Source organism: Hippocampus bargibanti, linkage group LG11 (assembly GCF_051943395.1).
Source record: "Hippocampus bargibanti isolate YZ-2025 linkage group LG11, ASM5194339v1, whole genome shotgun sequence".
Classification (NCBI taxonomy): Eukaryota; Metazoa; Chordata; class Actinopteri; order Syngnathiformes; family Syngnathidae; genus Hippocampus; species Hippocampus bargibanti.
Window position 1 is genome coordinate 13,021,891 of NC_142744.1, and position 22,334 is coordinate 13,044,224.

At 40.7% G+C, this 22,334-nt stretch overlaps 1 protein-coding gene and 1 long non-coding RNA gene across 2 annotated transcripts in view; one reads left to right on the top strand and one right to left on the bottom strand.

The window, feature by feature from the left end:
* LOC148891661 (neuropilin-1a-like) overlaps positions 1-22,334 on the top strand; it is a 46,886-nt gene that overhangs the window by 14,962 nt on the left and 9,590 nt on the right. The window contains exons 4-14 of the mRNA XM_089007563.1: positions 807-1,034; positions 1,933-2,103; positions 2,639-2,805; positions 11,639-11,794; positions 13,671-13,815; positions 14,244-14,419; positions 14,565-14,720; positions 16,953-17,097; positions 17,836-17,991; positions 18,880-18,921; positions 20,627-20,767. Coding sequence (XP_088863689.1) covers positions 807-1,034; positions 1,933-2,103; positions 2,639-2,805; positions 11,639-11,794; positions 13,671-13,815; positions 14,244-14,419; positions 14,565-14,720; positions 16,953-17,097; positions 17,836-17,991; positions 18,880-18,921; positions 20,627-20,767 — 1,683 coding nt within the window. The remainder of the gene's footprint in view (positions 1-806; positions 1,035-1,932; positions 2,104-2,638; positions 2,806-11,638; positions 11,795-13,670; positions 13,816-14,243; positions 14,420-14,564; positions 14,721-16,952; positions 17,098-17,835; positions 17,992-18,879; positions 18,922-20,626; positions 20,768-22,334) is intronic.
* Positions 4,774-11,756, bottom strand: LOC148891663 (uncharacterized). The gene is made up of 3 exons (XR_016116381.1): positions 11,621-11,756; positions 6,623-6,685; positions 4,774-5,614 (listed from the first exon to the last, which is right to left on the bottom strand). It is a non-coding gene; the product is annotated as an uncharacterized LOC148891663 (long non-coding RNA).

Consider the following 22,334-nt stretch of genomic DNA (forward strand, 5'->3'; position numbering starts at 1 on the left):
ATGTATATTTGACAACAATCACGGTGTATTTAATGATAAATGTGCCTCGGAGTCAGGACCAAATAAAAAGAACATTAAATACACATTGAATGGTCCGCTACTGAATGACGAGTCTCACATTGAAGTGAACATTCCCACTGGGAAACATGCCCTACGTGTGACTCCTCTCGAGAAACGCACACACACAATAGCAGCATGACTTGGGAATCCTCGCATGCTGTTCGATACAACTGAGAAATTGTGATATAACCAACTGACTTAGAGCTTCAGTCTGCAAAGGGCCTAAAAAACAAGTCAGAGCCCGGTTGAGTGTCTCACCCTGAGTAAACGTGACTCATACACACACACACACACACACACACACCTCAACGATACAGGCGGTCTCGTTAAATGGCAGCGTGGTGATTGAGAAGGAAAGTTGATGAGGAGCGACCAAGCAGAAAGCCCAAATGAAACGCAACACGCAACACGTTTTCCGCATTGGTGTTGTTGGGAGACTTGTGTACGATCCGACTGTCTTTGATAGCCTGAAGGTATCTGCGAACGAGTCCAGCTGCACGTGAACAAGCAGCAAAAATAGTCAGAGGCATTATTTCTGTCATCACAAGAGATAACTGTAAATAAAAGCTGCTTCCCCCAATTAAAAGGCAAAGTGACATTTATGTGAAAACATGCGTTGGCCCTCGGGGGCTGTGGCGGGAGGCGGTCACCCAAGCATTAATTTTTCTTCCGGACCAAACACACTTTGACGCTTTAAAACCCTTTTCCCAAATTAAAAGCATTCCTTTCCATCTTGTTCCCGACAGGTCAGGAATGTTCCAGGAACTTCACGGCTCCCTCGGGGGTCATCAGGACGCCGGGTTACCCCGACAAATACCCCAACAACCTGGAGTGTACCTTCATGATCTTCGCTCCCAAGATGTCTGAGATCTTGGTGGAGTTCGACAGTTTTGACATGGAACCCGACACCACACCGCCACCGGGGGCGCTTTGCCGCTATGACTGGTTGGAGATCTGGGACGGATATCCTGCGGGTTAGCATTCTTTTTTCTCTGATAAATGTCTCTCTCATAGAAAACCATCCCTTTATCCAAATTGCGTCAGTGACAACAGCACGTAGGCTGGCGCCGTGAATGCCGCTCCTCTGACAAAACTATCGTAATTTCACATATAATCCGTCATAATCCGTCACAGATTGTGAACGGCATTGCTCGCATCTGGCAGCGATGACAACATTAATCCTGGCAGATTAGCTGGGCTGCGAGTGTGACAATGTGTTAAAGGGGGATGCCGCCAGTTGACGTGCGAGCCTTGTTCACGACTATGATGAGATTTTCTTTTTTTGGAAAGATAATATTCATCATGATTACATGATTATGATCATCTGAAAAATTAGTAATTTGGTGTTATTCTGACCCTGATTCGCTGTGGTGACCTCAATTATCACCTCCTTAATACAAGAGTTCGGAATATGCTTTGACATTTGGATTGGATTGGATTAGATTAATTTAGATTAGATTAGATTAGATTAGATTAGATTAACCTTTATTACTGGTGTTTTTACACAGCAAAGTTATGAAAGGTAAAATAATGAGCAGAAGAATAAAAATAGGAGCTGCTGTAAAGGCAGCCACTTTCGCCGCACCATCATGACGTCAAAATATGAACGTTTCAACGTGTGATTTCAAGGCAAGGGTTTGGTTTTAAAGAAAGGTTATAAGGCAGTGTTAATGTTTCAAGCAAGTGTTAGAATTAAAAAGTATGATGGATAGCCAGGATTTGCCAGGAAGTTCGTCTTTTACCTGGTGTGTCGCTTTTCACTGCAGCGAGTCAATGCAGTTTCACTTTTTGGGATCTTTCATAATGTGACGGTCACTCCAAATAATCCAGATCAGAATGCAACATGGACGTTTTCTACTTTGTGCTCATCAGTGGGTCCCCACATCGGACGCTACTGTGGCCAGACGTCTCCGGGCCGCGTCATCTCCTACACGGGCATCCTGTCCATGACCATCACGACCGACACGGCCATCACCAGGGAGGGATTTTCCGCCAACTACACCATCAGAGACACGGGCCTCCCCCAAGGAAATACGCAACAAGGTGATCTTCCTTCACAGTCCGGTGTCAAGGCTGCATTAGCCTTTCAAAGCCAAGCTTGGCAACCTCATTAGCAGCATTCCAAACCAAAGTTCGGCTTTCAAATTAACTCATTCACTGCCAGATTTTAAACAAGGATTCATAGTATGGTGTTTAACCAGGTTTAGGAATTCAAATTGGGGATGACGTCTGTGTAAACTCTCAGTCGTACAGGAGTGGTCCATCGATGAGAAGGTTTCTTCAGCCGTCATCTGTACTAATTTGAAGGTTTCAGACGTTTCGCCTCCTATCCAAACTGTTCGCTGACGAAGCCTCTTGGATAGAAGGCGAAACGTCCGAAACCTTCAAATTTGTACAGATGACGGCTGAAAAAATTGGGGATGAGTTTACAATTTGGTTTGAAGCCATTGATAGCTCAATCAAGAGTTCGGTTTGCAATTAAGGTTCCAAGGCCAACCCAACCTTGCATTTGCGAATGCCAAAGCCTTGGCAGAGGTCACAGCACTGACGTTGGCTGCCGTTGTGCTTGTGTTGTCAGACTTCTCGTGCTTGGAGCCTCTGGGCATGGAGTCGGGTGAGATTTCGTCCGGGCAAATCAGCGCCTCGTCACAGTACAACAGTAACTGGTCGCCAGAACGCTCTCGCCTCAACTATCGGCAGAACGGATGGACGCCTTCCGATGACACTGTACGCGAGTGGATCCAGGTCAGTGCCTGATTCTAATTTATCTCTTGTATTTCAACTGGAGTTTAGCGTTTTAAATTAATTTTCAGGTTCCAAACAAGGGTAAGGGACTCAAACCTGGTTTCGGGTTTCAAAGTGGAATTGCGGTTCCACTGGAGGGTGCAAAAAAAGCACTTGCGTTTGAATTTGGTGTATATCAAATGTGTTCGGGTTTGAATTTGAGGTTTGAAACCACTGTTAGGGTTGCAAACAAAACTTTTTCAAGCCAGAATTTCTATTTTCAGACAGGGTTTTTGGATTAAATTAGGGTTTCAATCCTAGATTAACCCATTCAATGCCAGACATGTGCAAAAATGTGTCCACTCCGGTGCCAGGGTTTTTGTCATTGTCACTCGAATTCTAGGACCCACAGAATATTGAGTTTTAGTACGACAGAAACATTCAATGCATCTTAAGAAACCTTTAAAAAAGTATTAATTCCTTATATTTACATATAAGGCATATGCTGCCACCTCGTGGGAGGGGAAAAAAAACCATTGCCAGACGTCTGACCAGCGCTTTATCGGCACCCCCCGTGCAAGAAAAACCAAAACTCGAATAAATTCGGGAATGGCGCTCCACGTCATATTTTCAATTCCCGAATAAATTTTGGAATGGCAGTGAATGAGTTAAAGACAATGCATAAGTATGTTCAGATGAAGACAATCTCTCGGGATGTAGTTGAGGAAAAGAGTTAATTCCTAAATTGTATGGGTTTGGAGTTATATGACCTTAAAATGGGGGCGGCTGTCCAACATACAATGCAATACATACATATTGGTTAATATAGCGCTTTAACAGCTGAAGCTGGAACAAAGCGTTAACATGGAAAAAAGAGAAATGCTGCCCCCGTGTGGAATGGAAAAATTATTGCCAGAGGCCATGGTCAGCACTTTATCGTCACCCAAACAAGAAAAACTAAACCCACACAAATTCGGGAATGATGTTCTCCGTCATATTTTCAATTCCCGAATAAATGTGTGAATGGCAGTGAATGAGTTAAAGTTTCAAACTTGGTTTAGGGTTTGAAATTAGAGTATGAAGACAAAGGTAGGATGTCAGATTAGCATCAGTCAAGTCAAATTGACCATTTGGGTTTCAAAATTGCTCTCAAAGACGCTCGCCATCGATTCAATGACCTGGATGATTGAGAATATTCTCAAGCACCCCTCACACTGAGCTTGCTCAACGTCAGATGCTCCATACCTCCTAATTCAATTCAGACAAAAAAAATACAACAGTAATGATGTCATGTTTTTGCCAGTCCTCGGCTTGAAGCCAAAGAACACCGTAGAGATTTTGTTCACATGCGGCGAGAACATTGTTCACTCATTTGCAGCATTTCTCCTGCACGTTAAAGCGGAAAATCAGCATGAATTTTTCATGGTGAAGCTGCTTGCCTTAGCGTTGTCTGCGCTTGTGCTGGTCTATGCGCATGCGGTACACCTTTCGAAAATTGAATGCCCGAAAAGTGTAAAGCCTGAGGCAACTGACTGTGTATGTTCAAGCCCCCCAAATAACATCCTGAATAGATCAAACTTTTTTATGCTTCCGGATATTATTGAGACTGTCCAAAAAGGTACGGCATCAGGTCCAAAGTTTTCCAACAGACATTTAAGGAGGATTGGCCCCTGGGACGAAGGCAGTCTTGAGGCCTGCTGCTATTGTGCAAGACAGGAACTCATCGAGGAAGTCACACAATAGCGCAGGAAACAGGAAGTGGACAGGAAGTCCGTGTGGGCAGAGTATTAGCGGTGGTGCTGATGCTCTATTGTCTGTCTGGGGACTTCTCACGGGCTACTGGGCCCGAATGACCTTTTGGGAATTAAGCGGGCAATCAGAGAGGTTAAAAGGTTTGTTTCTCGTCAGGAAATTAGGCTGGACATTTTTGTGCCTGTGTCATCATTTCATTTTGAAACATTCCTGAATTTATGATTACCACTAGTTTGCTTGCTCTATTTTAATTTGATGGAAAGTGACATTGTAGAAGTGGACTCAAGTCATTGGAAGCGAATGCTTGAACATGATAATTGTCATATTATTATTGGAACTCTGAGTGCATAAAAGAAATGAGTCCGTTGAATTAAACAAACACTGTCACATGCAGATCCTGGTGCTCTGCTTCAATTTGAGCAAGGAAAAAAACCCTGTCGTCTAAGAGTGTGAAAATTCTTTGGTGTAAACCCAGCATGAATCAGATGCCTATTGACTGGTAGCTAATCCAGGTTGGCTGTAAACCAAAATGTAATTGAAACTCTTCATGCCCATTTGTTACCTAATACAAGATTAAGCAGGCTTAACTTGATTGCTACTTGAATTTTGTGAAAATGAAAAGCATGTTTGTGAATTGTAATTGTTTCATTGAAGGAGGCAAACATGAATGACATTATTGCGATGTTCCAGTTTGAGTTTGTAGCACAGACTTTAAATATTAAGGTCGACTCCTCCGTTCTATGCGATCATCAGTTTAAAGATGTCAGTGTGACATCACCGCAACATTGTGACCGCTACACTCTAACTCGTTTCCATAAAACATGAGTGGTGCTTACATGAATAATTCGCATGTTTGCGGGTGAAGCAAGGAGAGAATGTTCGTGGGACATTCCAACTTTTACCCTTCAAGGAAGATGAATGAAGACTGGTCGCGAAGGACCGCCATGTTGTGCCCCTTGCTGAACAAAATGGGCAATTCTTCTCAGCTCTGATCCAGTCTAGAGACTTTGGAGGTTTTAATCGCGGTGGTTCCTAACTGTTGTCAACTTGCGACCTACATTTTCTTCAAGTATCTTTTCTGTAAATCAAGAACAATAATGAAAATTCAGGGCATGGGTTGAAATACATCAGACTGAACGATTAGGTGACATTGATCATGATTATGGAGTCGCTTTTCATTTCATCAAAGTAACATTTAAAGGACAACCGACGTCTCCGGACAAGTTGTGCCCATAATTTGTAAAATGGCTTCAAATGACTTCTACTGAGCGTATTTTACAAAGATTCCACCGCATATAGCTATATTTTACGTTTTAAGACTCGCGCTGAATATTCCGGGAGTCTTGTTTTTGGGTTGGTGACGAGTCCTCACCCTACGTCACTGAAGAAACGCCCCTGACCGAAAAAAGGACACATTGTAGCAGTCCTTCCATCACGTCAATGCATTTGGCTGTACTTGGCTGGTCTGAAAAGTTTGTGTACCACCAAAAAAGAGGCAGAAGAGGCCGACAAAGCTCCATGTAAGGAATTAATCAGCCTGTGGAAATGGGCTGATTAATTCCTTACAGGAGCTTTGTTGCCATTTTCTGCTTCTTTTTGTGCTACATTTTCCGCCCCCAGATACCTCAAAATGGCATGGAATAAATTCTTTAATCGATTGCAAACATGTATGCTTTCCTCTTCGGAACTATTTGAATCATATTCATAATTGAACGAGTAACAAGAAAGCATATTCTCCGAATCTGAAGCCATTGTTTTGATTCTCCAGCAAGGCAAGACTTCTTGGGGTGACATGACGAACAAGGGCGCGCGACCTTCTGAAACTGGCCACTTCCGGGTTCATTTATTTTTGCAGATTTTGGACACTTTAAGTCATTTTGATTGGTGTTTTGCATTTGACTAAAAATATCATGCTGCGTGTTTTGGGTATTTTAGATGTCAGTTAAGAAACAAAAAAGTGACATCGGTTGTCCTTTAAGGTCTGGAAAAAGTCTCCAGTCTTGAACTTGTATCATCGCGCAATGATATTGCTATTGTAACCACAATGCAAAGAAAGCCCAGGAAAGGCTTCCTTTCCCCCACTGACCTGCCAGAGGTATTTATAGACGTCCTCAGGATCTCTTTGACGCCATCAGGAAGAGGTTACCATCTGGAGAATATGTTAGGGCCTCGTGTGAACACACCGTGTTGTGAAAAGTTCAACGACAAAAAAAAAGCCTCCCGTGAACATTGTCAAGTGTGATGGCCCGTGGAGAGTCCATGTCCAAAAACCTGCATGCAATTCATGAGTAAATAAAATACGTATGTCCTAAGTACTTCCTCTTGGGGGGTATAACAAATGAAACCATACAAAAAGGCCACTTGTGTGACCATTGTACATCCCCTCCCCGCCACCCTGCAGGCATTAACCAACTCATGCTCAATCCAACTGTTAGACTCGTATAGTTATTGAAACAGAACATGGATGACCAAACCACACATTTACAGCTACCAAAAAAAACATGGCCCGAATGTTCCGTCCGGAGTATACCGTTCTGACCATCTTAAACACGATCCTAAACAGATTAACATTTTTCTTTTACAACAATTTAACTCATTGAAAATTTGACATAGAGCGCCATTCCCAAATTTGTTCAGGTTTTGGTTTTTCTTGCAGGGGATGCCGATAAACCTCTGCTCAGACCTCTGGCAATGTTTTTTTACTTCCACAAGGGGGCAGCATTTCCCCCTTTTTCATGTTAGCACTTTGTTCCAGCTTCAGCTGTTGTTAAAATGATAAATCAATATGTATGTATTGTATTGTATTTTGTTCAGTCGCCCCCATTTCAAGCTTAGATAACTCCAGACCCATATAACTTAGGAATTAACACTTTTTTTCTGATGAAAGAAGACATTCTAAGGTTTCTGCATTGAATGCTTATGTAGTCATCAAAATCAATATTCTGTGGGTCCTGTAACTTGAGTGAAAATGACAAAAACCCTGGCACTGGAAAGGACACATACTTGCACATCGTCTGACAGTGAATGAGTTAACATAATAAAGTTTCCATATTTAGCGAAATTTCCATGATGAGAACGACATCATGATACAATGGTGCCACTAGTTACAAAATTAATTGGTGCTGGAAGAAATGAATCAACTAGGATATTTCATGTTCCCTGTCAACATTATTTTGCGTGGCGTTTTGTAAAGAACTGATCTAAGGACGTTTGCGTTTATTGTCATTTAACAATTCTTCAATTATATCCAAGGCAAACCTCAGCATAGTGAGCAATCGTTGGACTTGTGAGCGCTTTTTCTGGGTGATGTCAAACATAAGCCAGAGGGGAGAATGACTAGGCCGCTGATCTACCTAACTATCTACACCACATGTGTCAAAGTCAAGGCCCGGGGGCCAAATACGACCCGCCACATTATTTTTTCGGGCCGCGAAAGCAAATCAAACTTGTGAAATTCCATAATGCTTGCTAAAATCCTCACCAAAATGTCATATTTTTGGATGTAAACCACAATAACAGTCATTATTCTTGACTTCAGATTTGAAAACTAGTTATTCATTAATTTGATGTGTGCTCTATGTGTAATATGTGGAGGGGATTAAACATTCCCCAAATTCATAACGGCCTTCAAGAGGAAACCAAAACTACAATGTGGCCTTCGGCAAAAAATGACTTTGACACAACCTGATCTACACAGATACATTCTGTAGAAGTCGCTCTTAGCCAATGGGACACCAGGATGATGCTACCTTGTAGCCAATGACAGAACAGATCAAAGTACGTTGCATTTAGGAAACTCAGACTTTGGACCGCTACCCCATCCCGTCTTTTTACCTTTCGTAGCTTGACATTTTTTTTCATTACAAGAGTCAACATTTTCCTGTTGATGCGTTTCGCAGCTTGACAATTTCATATGAAAAGACTTTTGTAAGGAGAGGGACAACTCTACGTTACTTGCCCGATGAAAATTAGATAGCATGTTAGTTCTTATGTAGAAGTAAGAAAAGCGGTACTAGGCATACAAATATAAAAAATATGAAACCTTTTATATTAATTAAGTGTTGAAATAGCCTTAATGGACAACCGACGTCACTTTTTTGTTTTTTTAACTGACACCAGAAAAACGTTCTATGGCATCTAAAATACCCAAAACATGCAGTATGATATTTTTAGTCAAATGCAAAACACCAATAAAAATGACTTAAAGTGGCCAAAATCTGCAAAAAATTGACCTGCGAATGGGGCATTTTCAGAAAGTCCCGCCCCCCTTTCGTGACCTCATGCCAAGACGTCATGCATTGCTGGAGAATCAAAACAATGGCTTCAGATTCGGAGAATATGCTTTCTTGTTACACATCCAGTTATGAATATAATTCAAATAGTCCTGATGAGCAAAGCATACATGTTTGCAATCGATTAAAGAATTTATTTGGGCCATTTTGAGGCAAACGGGCGGGGGATTTCTCAAGAAGAGGCAGAAAAATGGCGACCAGCTCCGGTGAGGAATGAATCAGCTCGTTTCCAGAAGCTGATACTATCTTTCCATGGATTTTGCCTCCCTCTGCTGGCGGCTTTTGTGTGTAAGACATTGTTTAAAAAAAAACAGTACAGCAAAATACATTGACGTGATGGAAAGACGCTACAATGCGTCTTTTTTACGGTGAGGAGGCGGTCCTTTTCTGACGTCACGTACGGACTCGTTACCAACTCAAAAACAAGACTTCCTGAATGTTCAGCGCAAGTCTTAAAACGTAAAATATAGCTATATGCGGTGGAATCTTTGTAAAATACGCCCAGTAGAAGTCATTTGAAGCCATTTTACAAATTATGGACACAACTTGTCCGGAGACGTCGGTTGTCCTTTAAAGTCACGTGTTCAGCTACAAAGTATCGTCGAGAATAGCAGGTCTTAAAAGAAAGCCTTTTCTCTCCCTATCACCAGAGGCGGCCGCATCCTGTGTTGGCAGGAAGAAAATTTGATTTGTTTAGGGGGTTTTATTTAGTTCCATTTAGCCATCCTGCTAGCAAGAGCCGTCCATGTCCTGCGCTTCTTGAAAGTGCGTACGTGACCCACGACGTTGCCAAGGGTTTGAAAGGTGGAATATCAATTAGCCTCAATGACACGATGGGTGCAGGAACTGTTCGGAATGTAGTTCCGCCTTGCTACTGTACTGAAATGCTAATGACGGCAACATCTGGTAGCCAGAGGAAGATGCTGTTGTCCCTCTCAGGTAGCTAACTTTTAAAACCTTTTTTGAAGACATATCATTCATTAAATGTATGACATTTTTATTTATTTATTGTTTATTCTAATTTTTTTTTAAAGTTCAGCCACCTATTCCCGTTACACTTAACAACACGAATGTTAGTCGACAAACCCACACAAAACAATGTGCAAGGAGCCACATCCAAAGACATAGCAAGGCTGTTATTTTCGTTTTGGAATGCAGTTTTCGGACAATTTTGGACAACTTCCAAGGGTCCTTAACTCAATCACTGCCAGACGATGTGCAAAAATGACTCCAGTGCCAGAGTTTTTGTCATATTCACTCAAATTCCAGGACCCATAAACATTCAATGCAGCGTAAGAAACCTTAGACTCTCTTCTTTCATCAGAAAAAAAGAAGTACTGTAATTCCTAAATTGGATGGATTTGGAGTTATTTGAGCTTGAAATGGGGGCAGCTGAACAAAATACAATGCAATACATACATATTGGTTTACATAGCGCTTTAACAACAAAGCGTGAACATGGAAAAAGGGAAATGCGGCCCTCTTTTGGAAAAGAAAAAAAAATGCCAGAGGCCATGGCCATCGCTCTATTGGCATCCAAGCATGAAAAAACAAAACCGAAAGAAATTCGGGAATGGGGTTATTTTCCTTTTTTAACTCAGGGAACTACGCTGAAACAAAGGGAGACCAGACACATGTCTAAAAACTGGAGATATTATCCAACTGCTACCTAATTTGAACACCCCATCGTGAAAATGTTGAATTGCAGTCATCCGCTAAAGTTGGGTGACTGAAAAAAGCATGTATTCCAATCCGAAACACAGCACTTGTAAGATATAACAATGACAAAGTACATATTGGAGAGTCTTGCGCTTCAACAGTACGATGCACATGTCAAATCGAAAAATAGATTAGCTTCAACGCAAGCGTGAACAGCATCTGAGGAAATGTTCAGCGATAAGATGGGCCCTGGAAGCCTGTATTCTCGACCTCGTGAAATATTCCTCATTTCAGATAAATTCTACCATTTTCCACACGCAACCGATACTGCATATTTCATACGGTGTCTTTGATGATAAATATCTGTCTCTTATAATCTGAGTAGATAAAACATATCCAGCATATCTGGCAGTCTTCTAAAATCACATTTTCATTTCGTGTGCAATAAAAATGTAGCCCGGAGTTGCTCTGATGTCATTTTTCTCTTGTGAGCCATTTATTTGAACAGGACATACTTATTATTTTTTTCCTGTGTTGACACGCACAAATACACACAATTGCATGCAGTGTGGGAGCGATGGCGTTATAAAATAAATGCCCTTATTTTGCTCAGGGCCAAGTAAAGTTGATACAACAAAAGCTCTTGTTACACACACACACACACACACACACACACACACGCACACACACACATACACACACATTCAGATGCATACAAAACAACAACACATGGTCGAGGTCAGGCACTAGTCATTAGTGATGCGTGCAGACAGCCGTATAATTGCTGCAGAGTTGGTTCCCACGCAGGCATGTACGTACAGTTGTAGCGAGCGACAAACTCCCGCACATTGCTCTTATGTGACACGCACGCACGTACGCGTGCTCACTGCATCACAACTACATCATGACAAGCCATATGGCATTTATATTTCTGCCACTATGGGGGCGCCTTCAGGTCGGCATAATCTTAATAGAATTTCATGTTGTATGGTGATTTGTCAAATTTAGCTGCCATGTTCCTCCCTCAAGCGAGGACCGAAAACGGGAACGTTTGGCAATTAAGGATTGTCCGTCTGTCCCGGAAATGTGGTTCAAATGATGTCATGCTCTCATAGAATCCCTCGGAAAATTACCGTTGCTTTTCTTCTTAGGTGGATTTACGATTCCTGAGATTCATCACGGCCATCAGCACGCAAGGAGCCATCTCGAAAGAGACCAAGAAGCACTACTTTGTTCGCTCTTACAAAGTCGATCTGAGCTCCAATGGTGAAGACTGGGTGACAGTGAAGGACGGCTCCAAACAGAAGGTCAACATTCACTCAAGTTTTATTTTTGGGAAGGGAGAATGGAACCTCAGGTTTCATGAGTTATCCCTTCCACTCTGTCTGACTAAAACCACATTGTCCAAAATCTCATGTAAGTGTAAATCTGAATTCATCTGTTCCCCACAGCAACAAAAAGGAAAAACAAACACATTTAATAAAGAGTAACGGTTGCTTTACAAACAAGAACAGAGACTCGAGGCAATATCAGGCTTCTGTTTGATTTGTGTCACTGAGAGAAGTTGTGGCAACATTGGCATAACATCCTGTCAAATGGCAGGCCTTTAAAATAAAGGCATAGCAATATAACAGTTTCACCATTCTCTTTTTGGGTGGCCCTGTGGTGGTTTAACAGTCACGCTCTGTTTTTGCTTGTTTATTGAGCGCAACTGCCATCATGTGATCCAATCGTGTAATAAAACTTCTTTTCTTTCTTTTATTTGTTGTTGATATATATATATATATATATATATATATATATATATATATATATATATATATATATATATATATATATATATATATATATATATATATATATATATATATATATATATATATATATCTTAATGAGACCAGACGCGTGAATGTGTCTTTTTATTTCTTTTATTTCTGCAACACAGTATGGCAGAAGGGATGGGTGAAGTCGCATGGGTTTCGTCTTGTGATTAACCTGAATCTCCTCGAAACTATGTACTATGTACTGGAAACTATGGGCGGGACATGGTGCCACACTGTGCGCCGTTGCGTCACTTCCTTCATAATTTAATAATCTAAGTGCACAACTCCGTTACATATATATATATATATATATATATATATATATTAATTGTGTTGGGTAGCCTTTTACTGAGCGGCTTCATCTTTATTAAGTTCAAAGAGTTGCTTGTTCTGTAGCCACAAGGGGACATAAGCCAATGTCTTCTTGTGCCGGTCCCAAGTCCGGATAAATACAGAGGGTTGTGTCAGGAAGGGCATCCGACATAAAAGCTTGGCCAAAACAAACATGTGAATCAAACCTCTGAAGATGGAGGACACTGATTTGCTGTGGTGACCCCTTCAAGGAAAAGCCGAAAGGAAAGGACGATACAGTGTACATGAATAAATTGTAACTTGAAAGCAAAATACCATCAAAATCCAGACACAATCATATAAAAACAACGCAATACACATTACTAATAACTCAGCGATTATTAATGTTGACAAATTTGTTAATCTTTTATATTTATTCCACATTGCTTTTATTTTGAAAAGAATGTGTTGGGGAGATGTTTATTGAGTGTTGCTGTGCGAAATAGCAGGCTTGACAAGAGTTTGTTTTGTGAATAAAAGCTTCAGTGTGGAATTTGACATTTGTCAAATCATTTCACGCAATTTACAAAATGCTTTGTCTAAACGCTCAGCGATTCTGGGAAATAAACGGCTGCGTTTTGATGTGTTTTTTTGCAGCACATCGGACAAATTCTCGGGCATACTAAAAAATGGTTAGCACCCTTTTTTTGATCATTATTAAACACAAAACTCTCATAAGTTGTTTTGTGAATTTCTGGTAAAGCCATCACCCTCAGCTATTTTTACTTGGCAATGTGAAATTTAGCAAAAAAAAAAAAAGTGAAATGTCATGTTGAGAAACAAACAAGAAGCCTGTCATCTTTTTACAAAGTGGCCACTTAAGACACATTTTGGTTGTTTCCAGGGGTCATTCAAAGACAAACATGTAGAGATTGTTTTTTCCAATCACTACCAACACAAAAGTACTTATCAGATTGAGGGCTGATGCCAAATTCCCGACAGCTTCAAATATTTGACTCGACTTTTTAATCCTCTGGGATAAATAACATTACTTCCATCTCACTTTCAGATCTTCCAAGGGAACCACAACCCAATAGACGAGGCTCGCTCCTTACTTCCCAAGCCGACTCTGGCCCGCTACATTCGCATCCGGCCCATGTCCTGGGAACAAGGCATCTGCATGCGCTTTGAGCTCTATGGCTGTCGAACTTCAGGTCGTCCATTTCCCAGTTTTCTTATCTCACTCAAATGGAAAAACTCCACACCAAAGTTATGTGTGAGTGTATTTGCTGAAAACCCAAGCGTCCACTCTGTCGAACAGATTGAAGCATCGCCTCTGGGTCAAGTGGCCTCGAATGCAACAGCCAGCAAGTCTGTTCAACAGACTCAACTGCCCCTTAGACGACATTTCACCTCGCAACATGTTCTCAACCATATTGATACTCGCGATTCAGATTCACCACCGAAATCATACTGTGATACATTATTGACCAAGGAATGCCACAATTCAGGAGTTTTTATAGTTATAAGCTGTTGCTTGGGTGATGTCTTGCCAACCCACTCATGGTAGTGTCTATTATATATGATATATGTGCCATAGAAAGTCCAATTCAAGGATTCCTTCATTTTGTTCCCCATGCAGACTACCCATGTTCGGGAATGTTGGGCATGGTGTCCGGTCAGATCTCGGACGGTCAGATCAGCGCCTCGTCCTATGCCAACCGAGGCTGGGTGGCCGAGAACGCCCGCTTGTTGACGGGAAGGTCGGGATGGACTGGCCAACAGACCAAGCAGCCCTTCAGGAATGAATGGCTCCAGGTGAGTAGATTTAGGGTTCGGGCTTAGGGATATGAGTCAGGTCTGTTTTTTTTTGTTTAGGTTGATATTGTTCAGGTTACGATTGATTGAGTTAAAAGTCATGTATTGTAAAACATTTTCACACTGACTGCTTGTTTTTTGGCAGGTCGACCTGGGCCAAGACAAGATGGTCACCGGCGTGGTGATTCAGGGTGGGAAACACTATGACAAAAATGTCTTCATGAAGAAGTTCAAGGTGGGACACAGTCTGGATGGAGAAGACTGGACCATGGTCAATGAGGAAAACACCACCAAGCCTAAGGTCAGTCCACGAAAGCTCAAAACAATGTTCAGAATCAGAAAGCATTAAAAGTCCCACAATGGGGAAATTTGCAATCCCCAGCAGCAATTTGAAAGGGGGTGTGTTGGAGGGGAGATAAAAATAAAGTATTCTAAGCATAATAGAAATGTCAATGGACTGAAATGCATAACTGCAAAAAAAATTCAGAAAGAACTGGACATAGTACAAAATGTATTAAAAAGCATATTTGATATATGAAACTGCATTGAGGTAACATAAGGTGATTGTGCTATTTACAATACAAGAGTCCAGTTTATTTTCCACGTGTGATTATTAAGAAACCTGACAGCAGTCGGTTGGAACGAGCTGCGGTACCTCTCCTTCTTGCAGCACGGGTGCAACGGTCTCTAGCTGAAGGAGCGACCCAGTGCTGTCAGGGTTTTTGTTTTGGTTTAGCTTTGAGTTGAGAATTAGCCCATTTTAGCCTTTGCCATTTAGCTCTGTTTTATCGTTAGATTGCCTTCTTCTTAGCTGTGTTGTAGCTTTGCCTACTAGTCATTTTGTCTTCAAGTTAGTCAGCTTTATCAGAATATCTTGCTCTCAGAGTTGATGTTTGCATCAGTTAGCATACATTAGCTGATTATGTGTTTTCTTAGTTGTGTTTTTAGCTTCAAACTTGTCTGTGTCTCATTTCAAATTCTGTGATGGTAACATTGAAATTGAATAACTCTGCTTTAACTTCATGCGCTCTTTGTAGTCCTGTTTCTCTTTATCCGTTCATTATCTCTTCTTCTTTCATGGTTTTCTAAGCAGCAGTCCTATGCAAATGCCAACAGGAAGTAAATTTGACATTAGAGTTGGTTGACATGAAACAAACGTCTATTATTAATGTAACATAGACTCAAGTCCTAGACGCGGTTAAAGACATGTCAGCTGTGTTTCTGGGAATGTGTTTTTAATTTCTCACAATGGCTTCTTCCATGTGAGTAAAGACAAAGACTTGTGAGAGAAAATGTGAAGAATTGACCTTAAGATGCACGTGGTAAAATAATAACAAGTGATGATTGGGGAGAAATGTGCTCTCAGTGACGCTCTGCTCTGTCGAACTCAAATGTTAACTGCATACAATAAAATGTTGTTTTTTGTTTTACGATCTTCAACTCAAATTAACCCCGGGGCCACGTCTCCTTGCTGTGTTTTTGCCTCTGTCTCTCATCTCCAAATCAGTTTTTGCTGCTGTGTTTGTCTGTTCCAGAATCTGTAGCTGTGTTTTAGCCTTGATTATATTAGCCTGGTGTTCGCATCTGTCACCTTTGTTTTAGCCGCACTTTCGCTTCTGTCTTACACTTTTATCAGAGTTATATACGTTTTTTTTAAGTTTTATTTAATATTGTTGGTTTTGTTATAGATTGTTAGCCTCGTGTTCCACTTGTGTGAGCTTTGTTTTACACTGAGTAGGGTTCATTTTAGCCTCACTTGGCTGTGTTCTAGCCCCTGTTTTACAGTCACATGATCTGCTTGTTTTAATATTTCCAAACAGCGTTAACATTGCTTATCTTGTTTTAGTGCCCGTTGGCCTGCTGTTAGTCTTTCGTGAGGTCAAAACATGGTTGTTCTTGCAATTGCACACCATAGTGGTTTCTGTTGTAGAATGAGGTGTGTACATAACTTGATTGACAGGTGCACTTTGTGTTTGGAATGTAGAATGAGCATATTATATTGAATAAGACCCGTGAAAAAGGCCCTGGGGTATATGGTGCTGCTTTCTTTGTTACCCTAGAGAGGAAATCTATATCATTGCTTAGCAAGCTCCACTTCATCTCCTGGGCCTGCCCTTCTGGAACCGCATCCTGCTCCATGCCTTCCAGATGGCGGCGCCGAGAGGGGATGCACTGTGGGGGGTCTTAGGTGTCTCGCTCCCGCTGGTAGACTGTGAACTGTTCCTCCCTCATACTGGCTATCCACCAATATGTTCTATACTAATAAATTGTTCCAGGTTGCTTTTTGCAAACTTTATAAGTTTCACAATTGTCCTCAACATCCTAATGGTGGTGCCCCCCATCCAGACAATCCTTTTTCCCAGTTTATTTTACTGTATTCCTTTAAGGCAGTGCATTTTGCAAGATTTTAATGATGGACATCCCTTTCATAATCCTGACACACATTATTCGCCCTTTCTTTCCCAAAAGATGAATGAATTATCAGGAATGAAATGTCTGGTTAATTTGTCAGAGTCTCTCTTGTGGTTCTCAGATCTTCTCTGGCAATCAGAATCACGACACACCTGAGCTGAGGTCGCTGGGTCCTCTGCAGACCCGTTTTATCCGAATCTATCCAGAGAGGGCCACCATGGAGGGTGTGGGCTTACGACTGGAGCTGCTCGGCTGCGAACTGGAAGGTGAGTAAACATGGCTGCACACGAATCTCATTGGTTGCGAAATACTGTCGTGTGTTTTGGCCCGTCGTAGCCATTTTTAGCTGTGTTAGCCATTGATAGCCTATCTTGGTTGAGTTCTAGTCAATGTTAGCCTTGTGCTAGCTTTGCATTGCTGACTTGTTGCTTGTTCAATTTTTTTGCTGTGGTTTGGTGTATGTTAGTTAGACTTTATTGTCGGTATTTTAGCCTGTTGTTGCTTTAAATTACAAATTCACTACAATTCAAATCCCCTTCATGTTAGCCTATGTTGGGGTTTTTTAAAGCCTATATTAGCCTCCCTTAGCTTAAGTTACCCTATGTTTACCATTGTCTTTAGAGTTCTATTAGTTTTAATTCTGTCTCTAGTTTGGGTTTGTTAAACCTTGTTATGACATGTTTAAATGTTTGTTTAAAAATGTTAATTTGCATGTACCGTAATTAAAAGAAGCATGTTGGATAGAGTTGGTGTTCTGTTGTGGAGGATTAAAGTAGGAAATGTTGTCATGTGTACTGGAAGTCCCCACATCACCTCTCTTAGAAACGTTGAATGAGTGTCAAGGGTTGACTAAATAGCTTTTTAAGTGTGGCAAAAGAGCTTTTACTATGTGATATTTGCTTTTCTTGTCACATCACAGTTCATAAAGTAATTCTTAAGTTGAATAATATTAAGCCTCATAGGCATTATGATAAATTGTGTCTGAATGTTTTTGTTTCCTTCAGAAATCACGACCACGGCCTTCCCCACAACAGCGGTCACCACCACACTTCCCTCCACCACATTTGGAGCGACCACAGTGCCAGCGCAAACAGTGCCCGTCACCACGTCGTCTTCCACCACCGACACAGACCTTCTCGACGTCTATGACGCTGCAACAGGTCAGCTTTTTTTTGTAAATGTGTTTCATGTCCTTGGCTTGCAATCGATTCAATGTGTATCCTGCCCCTGGCTTTAAGTCATCTGGGACAGATTCCAGCTCAACCAAATGAGCAGGAGTGCCATCGTCGATCTTCTTTGTTAATATAATCATGTTAAGATGAAAAAATGGCATAATTTCTTTTTGTTTGTTTGAAAATTAAATTGTGAAATTAGATTTGTTTCAATAAAAAATAGACAAACATATAGACAAGCATGGTTTTACATTTATTTAATATAAAAAAAACTTTTGAAAGGAAGTTTTTTTCTGAAAAAAAGTAATGATTATAATGATACAAATAAATTCACTGTAGTTTTCGACAATGTTGTTTGTAGTTTTTTTTTTTTTTTTTTGAGGAAGTTTTCTTTAAACGTCAGTTTCCTGGGGAGACATCTATATGAGGGAAAAAGCATGCTAAGGAGGGTAAAAAATGTACATTTCTTCATGGAGTTTAAAAATAATTTTTCATGTTTTTCAAGAAAAAGCTGGGATTATTGTTTGCTTTCTTATTAAAAACATTTTTAAAAGCATGTGATTTTTCCAGGGAAAATATTTTTTTTCATTCTAGAAAATTATATGAATTCACATGGATGAATTTATTTTTGGGAAGGTTACTTAAAATATGAAAAGAAAACCTTTATTAGTTTCACCATAGAGAAATTTCCCAATTCACAAATGCAAAGTTGTAAAAGAAAGAAGTAGAAAAACAAACTCTAGGAGCTGCTATAAAGGCAACCAGTCTCACGGCGTCACCTGAAAGTAAAAATAACAAAACTGACACTTAACGCTGACAATACAACCCAAAACCTCTGCTCTTCTTTCTTGTGTGTTTCGTGTGTGTGTGGAGCAGGAGGCGTCACGCAGGCTGACCCCATGGTGGACTTCATACCAGGTCAGTTTCCTGCCAACTCCTCCTCCATGTTGATGTTTGGATTGATTGCATGTTACTAAGAAAGGGGCTGGATAAACTTTTATTTATTAACTTAACATTTGAAAATAAATTGTACTTAAATAGCACCAGTCAATTTTAGAGAGACAATATTTTGTTTTCATTGATTTCAAATCCTTCTAGCACATCAGGTTTTCATTATACAGCAATATGTAATTTGGTGATATTTCTGAAGTAAGGGTAAGGTTCAAGGCTGTCAACTTCTTAGCATCTCCGCCACACAATGCAAAAGTGCATGGTTTGATTCCGACTCCGGTCTTCCTGTTTGCATGTTCTCCCAGTGCCAGCGTGGGCTTTCTCCGGGCGTTCCGGTTTCCTCCCACATTCCATAAACATGCAGGGCATGTTAATGAAACACTAAATTTTCCCTTGGTGTGCATGATGAGATTTTTACCATGCACTTAAAAAACAGAAATCAATAAGATTAAAAAAGTCAGAAAAAAGAAATCATTTTGTGTGGGAATTTGGTTCTATTTTTTGAAGAGTTGAGTCATCTTACCAGAATAGGAGAAACCCCACAAATGCATGATTGTTTTTAAAGATAAAAAAATATGCAGAAGAATGTGGTAAAATTGCGCTTGACAGTTCTCAACCCTTGACTGAAAAAACTACACATTCAGCAGAGTTTCATAAAAAGACAGTATTGGTTCATGTTGTGATAAAGTCCTTTGGGTTATCACCACACAACATGTTACAAATATCCCAATGGGACACACACAATTCAAACAGGAAGTTGGGTAAGCCCTCGGGACGTCCCTGAGTTCAACCTTGGCTTTTTTTGGGATGTTGAAAGCTTGAAAAACAAAAAAGTAAGAAAGATGGAAGGGGTGAGCAAAATGTAAAAGACAAGACAAAAGCTGTGAGGTTTTTTTTCTCCCTCCGTAAGAGCTGGATGAAAGCCTCCTGGGTATCAATTAGAGCAAGCATAAGTTCTCTGCAAGACAGCAGCTCAGATTCAGCAGGACTTTAGCAGCTTATCCCTGCATCTTATTAGCAAACAAAACACCTTTAAAACAGCCGCACTCATTTTTTTTGTCTTTGAAAACAGCCACTTTTGTAACATCTGCATTGGAGAGTCGTTTCCTCCGAATAAAAAAATGTGTAGCCCTTGGGGTGACTTGGGGGGAAAAAATTTGAGGAAGCCAATCACGTTATTAGTGTGACGTTATCACGTGTCCATTTTCCTTCGATGTTTCACGGGGCCTCTCTGCTTTGCATCTGCAGAAAGATTTTTTCCCCTGTGATACCCTCCCTCTCGCTTTCCCTCTGAACATAATTTTAGAAGAATTAATTACAGTATTTACTTCTGTTTTATTTATTAAATGAGTCGAGTGGTCTTTTATTTTGAAACGACTAAATTCTCCTCTCTGTTACATCTCCTCATTTAACGCCAAAATTTAACCCAGCTAGCTAGCAAAAGTTCCATATGAAAAACGTCCATATAAGTACACAGTGCATTCATGTTTGTTATGTTGTTAATAATTTCTTTGTTGTTGCTTTTTTGATCCAGCTGGTGTATCTCATAAAAGTGTCCAGTGAGCATCATGTGTCTCCTTGAACCTTTTTGTCCTTCAAACCCAACATTTCCGCAGGCTTCTTAAGCATCAGCTTCCATGTCGTCACCACTTGTTGTACTTGTGGCTTGCAGACTACTTGTGGTTTGCCTGTAACTTCGACTTCGCCTCCTTCTGCGGCTGGACCACGGAAGCGGGCTCTGGTGCCGAGTGGCTGATGCAGACTGGCGCAGCAGCTCCGGCCGCACGCAGAGCGCCGACGTTGGACCATACGGGTAACACATGAGCTTGGCTTTCTTGTTGTTGTTTTTGGCTCTCTAAAAAAGCGACAAGAAACGTTTTTGAAAACGGCAGCTCCAGACGGACAAAATTGAACAGAAAATTGAAAAGACCGATATTTAATTATGCCTATACATACCCCGTCAAGTTGTACGGTTTTGGTTTAATTTGTACAAGTGAACACCGACACCGATTTTTAAATGCGTACATTTTTGTCCATCATGTTTTGAATTTGTCACCGTGACGGCCCGGTAAACACGCCCCGGCTGTGCACCTGCTGGGTGAGATGCCTGGTCCTAGTGCCCGCCCAAATGCACTGTAATTTTACTCAAGCTTACGTACCTGTTAACTGTAATTCTGTTTTACGTAATTGATAAACAGTGAAAGGTACACGCGAAGCTAGATTTTCAGACAGTGAACGTGCATTTTCACAAGTCATAAAAATGAATACTGAGAATAGGAAATCAATAGAAGTCACTCAGACCTTTCGGTCAAACAGAATTTTGAGCTGAAGTGCCATGATTTGGCACCATCAGATGAGATGATTGAAATGGCCAAAAGCACTACATTTAACAAAATTATTATTTAATTTTACTATTCATGAAACAGCTGAAGACATTGTTTGTTCTTAGATTGAACCAGTATAATACCAATAAATTCATATCATTTTTTTAAATAGTTATTTTTGATTAATTTGACGTATCCTATATAAAACGTAAGATTAGTCACCATTTTGTAAGGGCAGACGCCATTATTTGTAAGCTTGCCAACCACCTCGGGTTGACAAGCTATTGTAACACTCATATTAAAACGTCTTGTTCATATTTAATATTTTTGGTCCACTGATTAGCACTTTATCCATATTTTATTCACTGTTTCGCTGTCTGTTGGTGTCCCAATACAATTGGTCCACATTTTGAAAGTGCCCAATACTTAAAGGGCAACCAACGTCACTTTGTTTTTTAACTGACATCAGAAAAACGTTTTATAGCATCTAAAATACCCAAAACACGCAGTATGATATTTTTATTCAAATGCAAAACACCAATAAAAATGACTTACAGTGTCCAAAATCTGCAAAAAATGGAGCTGCGAATTGGGCATTTTCAGAAAGTCCCGCCCCCAGTTCGTGACGTCACGCCAAGACGTCTTGCATTGCTGGAGAATCAAAACAATGGCTTCAGATTCAGAGAATATGCTTTCTTGTTACACATCCAGTTATGAATATGATTCAAATAGTTCTGAAGAGGAAAGCATACATGTTTGCAATTGATTAAAGAAGTCCTTCCGTGTCATTTTGCGGCATCTGGACTGCAATGTAGCGTCCCACAAAAGAAGCAAAAAAATGGCGACCAGATCCTGTGAGGAATGAATCACAGGCTGATTAATGCCTCCCATGGATCTTGGACTCCCTCTTCTGTCGGCTTTTGGGTGCAACACAAGGTTTTCAAACAAAACAGTACAGCAAAATACATTGACGTGATGGAAGGACTCTACAATGCATCTTTTTTACGGTCAGGGGGGCGGGTCCTTTCATGACGTCACGTACGGACCTGTCACCAA